The sequence below is a fragment of the Orycteropus afer genome, unplaced genomic scaffold (genome assembly GCF_000298275.1).
Source record: "Orycteropus afer afer isolate SDZICR_OR568_19922 unplaced genomic scaffold, OryAfe1.0 scaffold00136, whole genome shotgun sequence".
Lineage (NCBI taxonomy): Eukaryota > Metazoa > Chordata > Mammalia > Tubulidentata > Orycteropodidae > Orycteropus > Orycteropus afer.
The window spans coordinates 2170207-2179310 of record NW_006921723.1 but is presented as its reverse complement, the minus strand read 5'-3'; the positions used below and the strand labels follow the sequence as shown (position 1 = coordinate 2179310).

Genomic DNA, 9104 nt, shown 5'->3' with positions numbered 1-9104 from the left:
TGGGGGATGGACACTGGGAAGAGGTAACTATGGGGAGGAAGTGGGAGGGAAGCTGTTGCATTGTGGTAAACTGTAGTCAATGACATGAGACAAAGTATATGTGAACTGCTGTATGCAAAGTGAATTTGCTCTGTAAATCTTCACCCAACTCACAATCAATCAATCAATCAATCAAGGGGGAAATGTGGAACAGAATTTCAAACTCTCATGAAATCCAGACTTTTTGGAGCCACTGAGGCTGAATGAACCCCCAAACTACCACCCTGAGATAATCTATATACCTTAAACCAAAATTATCCCTTGAAACCAAACCGAAAGACCAAATCCACTCTCACTGAGTTGACTCTGACTCATAGCAACCCCACAGGGCAGCATAGAACTGCCTGATACTGGGGCTGGTGCGGGCTATAAATCTTTACAGAAGCAGACTGCCTCATCTTTTTCCCATGGAGCAGCTGGTGGGTTCGAACCACCGACCGTCTAGGTAGCAGCCAAATGCTTAACCAATGCATCACCAAAGCTCCTTGTATCCCTTGAAGCCTTCTTAAAACCAAACAGCAGTTCAGCTTCACTAGTAAAGACTGTCTGCCTTGAGCACTGTGCTCTTTCAAGAACTATTGATATGGAATCAAATTCACAATGTTGTTGCTGTTGTTGTTATGTGCCGTCAAGTCAAATTCACAATAACAACTCGAAACAAAAGATAGGAATCTTAAGGGGCAGTGAGTTTATGTTAATGGGGGAGGAAAAATTTGGAAAAGGAAGGTGAGAATGGCTGTACAACTTGAAGAATGCAATCAGTGTCACTGAGTTGTACATGTGGAACTTACTGATTTGGTTTATGTGCAGCTGTGTACATTTCACCACCACCAAAAAATACTGAAAAAAAGGGGGATGATAGCCAAGAAAACCCTATGGAGCTGTTGTGCTGTCACACGGGGTCACTATGAATCAGAAATTGACTTGATAGCACCTAACAACAAACCAAACCAGAAAACCAAACTCATTGCTGTCAAGTTGATTCCAACTCATAGGGACCCTATGGGACATAGTAGAGCTGCCACATAGGTTTTCCAAGGCTGTAAATATTTACAGAAGCAGACTGGTACATCTTTCTCCTATGGAGTGGCTGGCAAGCTCGAACTGCTAACCTTCTGGTTAGGAGCTGAGTGCTTAACCACTGTGCCACCAGGCCTCCTTAACAAACTGTAAAGGTCCCTGGATGGCACAAATGGTTGCACTTGCCAAAAGGTTGGTGGTTTGTATCTACCCAGCAGTGCTGTCCTCTTCTGAATCCGGCTTGAACCGGCGCCTGACACAAGCCATTGATATGTCCAATCGCCTGGTATGCATGTGAGAGCTGGACAATGAATAAGGAAGACCGAAGAAGAGTTGATGCTTTTGAGTTGTGGTGCTGGCGGAGAATGCTGAAAGTACCATGGACTGCTAAAAGAACTAACAGATCTGTCCTGGAGGAAGTGCAGCCAGAATGCTCCTTGGAAGCAAGAATGGCCAGACTTCGTCTCACCTATTTTGGTCATGTTGTAAGAAGGGACCATTCCCTGGAGAAGGATATCATGCTTGGTAGGGTGGAGGGTCGACGAAAGAGGGGGAGGCCTTCAATGAGATGGATTGACATGGTGGCTGCAATGATGGGCTCAAGTGTAGCAGGGATTGTGGGGCTGGTGTGGGATCGGGCAGTGTTTTGTTCTGCTGTGCATGGGGTCGCTATGAGTCGGAAACGACTCGACGGCACTTAACAACAAAAAAGCAGTGCTGTAGAAGAAAGGCCTGGCAATCTGCTTCTATAAAGATTACGGTCAAGAAAACCCTATGGAGTTCAGTTCTACTCTGAAACACGCAGGGTCACCCTGAGTCGGAACTGACTGGAGGACAATGTTTTGATTTTTTTAATAGTGTTCAAATTTCTTAAGATCTTTAAGAACCCGATGCAACAGTGGGGTGGTTGGGGGTGGGGTGGGAACCAGGGCTATTCCATATGCACCAAACACAAGGCTCAGAAAGACTATGGAAAGCCATGCAGAAGCTCCCAGGGCCCTGAAGGGATAGCAGCGCCACAACCTGCTTCCACAGCTTTGTAGATCCTCAGGGGTAAACACCTGGCTGTTTTCTCTCTCCTTGGTCTGAAGGGGTATCAGTGCTCTGGGCAGGGGCAGAGGCATCTGGCCAGCCCGAAGAACCCAGAGCTGCAGCCAGGGCTAAAGACAGGTCATCGGCACCATTTACTGAGCAGGGCAGGCCAGCACCATGCCCAAATCACTCCCCAGACACCAATTTAGCACCTACTGTGTGTGAGTCAAGGAGCTCTGGTGGTGCAGTGGTTAAAGCATTCAGCTGGTAACCAAAAGATCAGTGGTTCAAACCCACCAGCTGCTCCGCAGGAAAGAAATGAGGCAGTCTGCGTCTGTAAAGATTTACGGCTTTGGAAACCCAATAGGGGTCATTATGAGTCACAATCAATTTGATGTCAGTGGGTATGGTTTGGTGGGTATATGAGTCAGGAGCTCTGGTGGTGCGGTAGTTAAAGCATTTAGCTGGTAACCAAAAGGTCATCAGCTGCTTCACAAGAGAAAGATAAGGCAGTCTACTTCTATAAAGATTTACAGTCTTGGAAACCCTATGGGGGAGTTCTACTCATAGTGTCATTATGAGTCAGAATCGATTCAATGGCAGTGAGTTTGGTTTTTTGGTTTGTGTGCTTGGCAAGAAGCCCTGATGGTATAGCTGGTAAAGCATTCGGTTGCCAACCGAAAGGTTGGCAGTTTGAACCCACCAGTTGCTCCGTGAGTGAAAGATGTGGCAGTCTGCTTCCATAAAGATTAAAGACTTGGGAGCCTATGGGGGCAGTTCTGCTCTGTCTTATAGGGTCACTGTGGGTTGGAACTGACTTGACAGCAGGAGGCTGGGTTTGGTTTTTGGTGTGCCTGGCAGGAGTCCCTGGGTAGTGCCAATGCTGAATGCACTTGGTGCTAACTGAAAAGTTAAATTCAACTCTATCCAGGGGAACCACACAAGAAAGGCCTACAACCTACCACCATTAAAAATAAACAAAAAACCAAGCCCACTGCCACTGCATCTATCCTGACTCAGGGAGATCATGTGTGTTACAGGGACAACTGTGCTCCATGGAGCTTTCTTGGCTTTATTCTTGATGGAAACAGATCACCAGGCCTTTCTTTCGTGGCACTGCTGGGTGAGTCCAAGTCACCAGCCTTTTAGGTTAGCATGTGATCGCCAACCGCCTTCTCCACCCAGAGATCAAGGAAGCCCTCTGGAGCTCAGTTCTATTCTGTGACACACGGGGTCACCAGAAGTCAGAATTGACTTGGTGGCAGTGGGTTTAGTTTTCATTTGAGGTGCCTGACCAAGGGTTAACGCGCTTGGCTGCAAACAGAAAAATGGTGGTTCGAGTCTCTCCAGAGGTACCTCAGAAGGCAGGCCTTGGCTGTCTACTTCTGAAAGATCAGCTATTGAAAACTCAGTGGGGCACAGGTCTACTCTGACATTCACGGGGCTGCCTGGAGCTGGGGTCAACTCACTGGTCTCTTCAGCGATCAGACAGATGGGCCTGCCCTCTTGGACCACCCCGTTTATAAACAGCTAGAGGAGCCTGTGGGCCCAAGGTCAGCAGGCTGGAAATGGGATCTACAACCCTTTGGTAGCACTGACCTTTGGGCTGGAGCATTCTTTGCTGTGGTGGGGTTGACCTGTGCACTGCAGGGTGCTAAAACAGTGTCCCTGGTCTCCACCTACTTGATGCCAGCAGCACCCCTTCCCCTAGCTGTGACAATCACAAATGTCTCCAGACATGGCCCAGGGTCCCCTGGGGGCAGAATCACCCTGGGTTCTCCATCTAGCCTGACCCTGATGGTGCAGAGGAGAGAAAGGAGTCTGCTGAAGGGTGCTGGCTCCGCTTCAGCCACTGACCCAGAACAGGCCACATCCTCGCCACCCTTTGCACATGCCGTCCCCTCTGCTTGGAACTCCCTCCCACACCAGGCCCATAGCCAGTGCCCTCCGCCAGCTGGGCCCCCGGCATGTGAGCTGGGGGCCGGCGGGTACCACCCACCTTGCGTTGCTCCTTCCTCATGACGTGTTTGTCTTCGTCCCTCCAGTAGGCATCCTCCAGCTCCTTCTGCTTCCTGGCATCAGCCGCCGCCTTGGCCTCCGCCTTCCGCGCTCGGGCCGCTGCCGCCTTGGTGTTCTCGCCCTGGAACTTCTTGGGCATCCCTTGGCAGGCTGGGGGCAGAAGTGGGTGTAGGTGGGTGGTGGCTGGGGCAGGACACCTGCTCTCAGGAGCTCTGGTGGTGTAGTGCCTAAAGCATCTGACCACTCACCAGAATGTTGGTGGTTCAGACCCACCAGCCACTCCTCAGAAGGAAGATCGGGCAATCTACTTCCGTAAAGATTTACCATCTCAGAAACGCAAAGGGGGTCGCTGAGTCAGAATCAACTTGATGGCAGTCAGTTTGGTTTTGGTTTTCTGTGGCCCACCAAGGGGCGACAGTAAGCCTGGTCTTTTCTCAGAGTCACGCAGGCTGAGGTTCACATGGTCCATTAGTCCTTTGGACTAATTGATTCCTTGTATATTTCATTTTCTTGACTCTCCTTTACTCCAGAAAGGAAGAGGGCAATGGTTGCACCTTAGATGACTGCTCAGTGACTGAGGTCTTATTTCTTCTTGAGTCAATTTTATAAGTTAGTGCGTCCTTGACCCAAGACCCCCACATGAGAGACCCTGGCAGCAGAGCCAAGAGACCAGCATGAGACAGCAATAACCTCACCAGCCCAAAGAGAAGAAAGCTGGATGCCACTGGGTAGGGGGCTTCCTGGCAGAGTAGGTTTTGCCTTTGCCATTAATTGCCAGAAGTGAAGAGGCCAAGGAAATGAGAAGCAGAGCTGCCTCAGCCTCAAAGGGTAGGACCATGGCCTCTGGGGGTGGAACCACCATAGCCCCTTAGGTTTCAAAGAGTCAGACCTTCACCAACTTGGTTCTGCAGTATGCGGCTGATCGTTCATGTGGGCCAGTGGGATGGAGCCATAGCCGCTGCCCAAAAATGAGGGGGCAGGGCTGCCATGCCCAAGAGGGAGAGGAATGCCCTGCTAGCCAAGGGGGTGAGGTTGCCACTCAGAGGAACTAGGGGACTGGAGCCACTCAATGAAGATCTGTACAGGTGCCAAGTTGACAAGGGGTGGAATTGTGGTAGTTAAGGTTGTGTGTCAACTTGGCTGGGCCTGGTTGAGTGGCTAGGCAACTGGTGGTAGTTATTCCCCATGATGAGACTGGCAATCAACTCCATGGTGGGATCTACCACAAGCAGCTGAGTAGCTGCTTTAAAGATGTGGTCTGCCTCCTGTATATAAGAAGCTTTGGGCACGATTGGACCCTGCATGTAGCCGAGTCTTCATTCAGCAGCCTGCCATGCTCTGTCAATCTTGGGACTTTTAAGGGACTTGAATCAATGGCCTACCATGTAGTTTGGTAATATTGGGACTGTGCCTTTTTACCTGTCAACCTGGGGTTTGTCAGCCTCAGCAGCCAGCAGCTGTCTGAGTGAAGAAAAGCCTCCAGCTCCAGTGGGCCAGCAGCAGGAGACAGAGCTGAAGTCCAAGGTTGAGGGGCTTTCACCCAGTCCTTAGAGCCTGGCACTTTGAACTCAGACTTCTAGCCTCCCAAAACTGTAAGAATAAACTCTTGTTTGTTCAAGCCATTCCCATTTGTAGTATATTTTCTGTCAGAACAGCACAGAGGTAACCAGAAAAATAAATCAGGTGCATGGTATCCTTGTGGGGATGGAACCATGCAAATAAGGTGTATGGAATCCTAACAGGCAGCTGAGTCAGTTTTGCCATCCTGCTGGGCTTAAAATAACCCATCCCCAGAGGCAGAAAGGGGGGACCTCACTACCACCAAGAACAGATGGAAGCAGATGTCCTTTGGACTTGGGGTCCTTGTGCTGGGAACTTCCTCAACCCAGGTGACAGAGAGAGCTTTTAGCATTGGCAAGATGGTGCGGAGCGGTGGCAGCAGAACCAGGAGACCAGCTGGAGATGGTGTGGTCTCCCACAACCACCCACAGAGAAAGCTGAGAGCCTTCAGGCAGGAGGCTCGCTGGAGGAGCGGGGTGCCTCTGGGTACGTGGTAGAACTACATTTACGAACCCACAGAGCTAGAGCTGGGCGTCTTTGGGCAGCGGCCTACCTGTGGCGTGGGATGCCTCTGGGCACTTACTGGCAGAGCTAAAACAGCTTTTTAACACTGGCCCAAGCAGGTTAGAGGCCATGGGGCGAGAGGCATTCCGACAGGCACTGCTCAGAAAGGCTGTCCTGATCAAAGAACTGTATCCTGAGTTGTTTGTGATCCTGAATTGTAACCTGTTACTTCCTTAATAAACTCCTGAATATTGCCCTGAGTTCTGTATAGCTATTGCAACAAATTATCGAATGCAGCAGAGAAGTCAAGAGTGCTGGGAGGGAGAGAAGTCAGAAATGGTGAAAAGGTTGCTGAGGGGAGGTATGTCTGACCTCTGCCTCATAGAAAGCAGCCTCGGGCTACTGCTGCTGCTGGTGATTCTCTCTTCTCCTGGTGAAGTTAAAGGTCAGATGCCTCCAGCATGCCATTTTTTACATCTCATCACCCTGGACAAGCAGCCACCATGACCTGCCTCTGACAGCCAGCCCAGGCCTACCATGCTGGGAGAGGTTGTGACGATAAGGAAACCCACTGTCCACTGGGCACCTGGCCTGGGCCAGGTATCTGCTGAGCTCTGGGGAGATGAAAGCCTATCCTACAGTGGCTCTCTGCCAAGCACTTTAACCAAACTAACCAAGTCCCCCCAAGCCCTTAAATGAGGGACTGTCATTACTCCCACTTCAAGACGGTGAGACAGAAACACCTGTCCAGGTCATGGAGCATGACGGGGGAGCCTAGGGTCTCACTTCTCAGGTAAGTGGGGAGGCCATGTGGCTGAGAAATTAAGAGTAACCCCTCTGGAATTTAAGTGGCGGTCCAGGATAAGTGCCTTCTGTTCTCTGGGCCTCAGTTTCCCTCACCCAGGAAATGGGCAGGTGCTCCTCCCTGTGAGTTGTCCTCCTCTGACCCTGAACATATCCAGTTCAGTCACTTACTGAACCCTGGAGAAACAGGTCCATCCACTGAGAATGAAGGGGAGGCCGCATGGGGCCAGGCTCATCCGGGACTGCTGGACAGCCCCCACCCATCTGCAAGCGCTGTTGGAAAGCCTGTTTCCTGTTTGTGGCAGGTGCTTGTGCAGGCTTAGTGCTTCATGCACAGCATCTTGGTCCACTCTCATGATGAACCAGAGGTCTGAGAGCAGGTGGGCTAGCCCTGCGAGGGGAGGGGGAGAATTCCAGGCCAAGGGCCCAGCATGTGCAAAGGCCCTGTAGCAGAAACCCAGCTGTGTGCTGCAAACAGCAGCGTGTCTGCGTGTCAGCCACTGAGGAGTGTGTGAGTGAGAGGGAAGTGGAGGGGAAAGGGGCAGCAGTGTCTTGTGGGCTGAGGAAGGGCATGTATTTTATCCTAAAAGAAACAAGGAGCCGAAAGACAGCTTTAAGCAAGGCATGGGCACGTTTTGATTTAAGTGGTCCCAGCCCCTTTCCTTAAGCACTTGAACCTAAAGGTTGGCAAGCTGAACCCACTAAGAGATGCCTCAGAAGAAAGAACTAGAGCTCTGCTTCCAAAAGGTCACAGCCTTGGAAATCCTATGGAACACTTCTACTCAATTATACATGGGGTCTCTGTGAGTCAGATCAACTCAATGGCAACTGGTTTGGTTTTGGTTTAAATCCCCTCCCTGGGTGGTAAAGATGGTTCTAGTGATCGGCTGTTAACTAAAAGGCTGCAAGTTTGAGTCCACAAAGAGTCTCCTCAGAAGACAGACTTGGCAATTTACTTCCAAAAAATGAGCCACTGAAAATCCTATGCAACATAGTTCCCTCCCTGACACATATGGAGTCACCATGAGTTGAGGCTGACTCAACAGCAATTGGTAAGCTCCCTCCAGCTGCTGTATCCACCAGACCCCCATGTGGGCAGATGAGGGGTTTGGGTTTGGGGCAAAACACTAACCAAATCACGAATGCAGGGGGTTGAGATGGAGTTCTGAGGTCAGATAGGACCGGGCTGCACAGTAATAACCAAAATGCAGGCTGACTTTCTGTGTCAGGTGCACACCAAACCATTTCATCCCCCAGGCAGTCCCAAAGCAGGTACTTTTACCCCCATTTTACAGATGAGGAACCTGAGGTTTAGAGAGGGTAAGTGATAAGCCCAAGCCCACATGCTGGTTAGAGGAGGTGAGAAAGGGTAAGTGATAAGCCCAGCCCACATGCTGGTTAGTGGAGGCCCAGGATGCTGAGTGCCAACTCCAGGCTCCTAACTAGGGAGAGACCTCAGGGAACATCAAGGCAGATCAGGACTCTGAGACCATTGGATCCCCTCACTCCACATGGAGGGGTGCCCACCCCACCCCACATTTCAGGCTGAGACTGGAGAGAGAGCTGCACAGATGGAGTGGGCAGAAATGGGTAAGGAAGTGTGGACCCACGGGACTCAGGTTTGAGCTCTCACTCTGCAGCCAGGGCTGAGGTGCTTCCCCAAGCCTTGGTTTCCTCATCCGAGATGTGGGCATAATTCCAGTCCCTCCTCACACAGGGTGCAAGAGCTGTTTCAAAGGCCAGAGTATACCAGCTGATCTGGCACTGCTCCCAGCTGCTCCTTGGCCCCCTGAGCCAAGTGCTCATAACTAAGCCTCCGTGATGTATCCAACAGAAAACCCCTGGCCCCTCCTCTCCGTCTCTCCCCCTCATTCATTCAGAAGCAGCAATACCAGCCTTCTTCAAACACACCAAGCAAGTTCCACCCAGGGCATTTACACATGCTGTGCCCTCTGCCTGGATAGTTTTTGCTCTCCTTTATCCAGTCAGGAGTCCCTGGTTAAGTGCCTGGCTACTCACCGAAAGACTGGTGGATCCAAGCCACCCAGAGGTGCCTGGGAAGAAAAGCTGGTGATCTGCTTTTGAAAGCGCACAGCTTGAAAACCCTACGGAACAATTCTACTCTG

General features: G+C 50.8%; 1 protein-coding gene across 1 annotated transcript in view; it reads right to left on the bottom strand.

Annotated features, from left to right (window-relative positions):
- Positions 1 to 4252, bottom strand: part of CCDC124 (coiled-coil domain containing 124) — an 8306-nt gene extending 4054 nt beyond the window's left edge. The window contains exon 1 of the mRNA XM_007945348.2: positions 4091 to 4252. Within this exon, the coding sequence (XP_007943539.1) occupies positions 4091 to 4249 (159 nt within the window). The 5' untranslated portion in view covers positions 4250 to 4252. The remainder of the gene's footprint in view (positions 1 to 4090) is intronic.
- Between the last annotated feature and the right edge of the window lie 4852 nt (positions 4253 to 9104).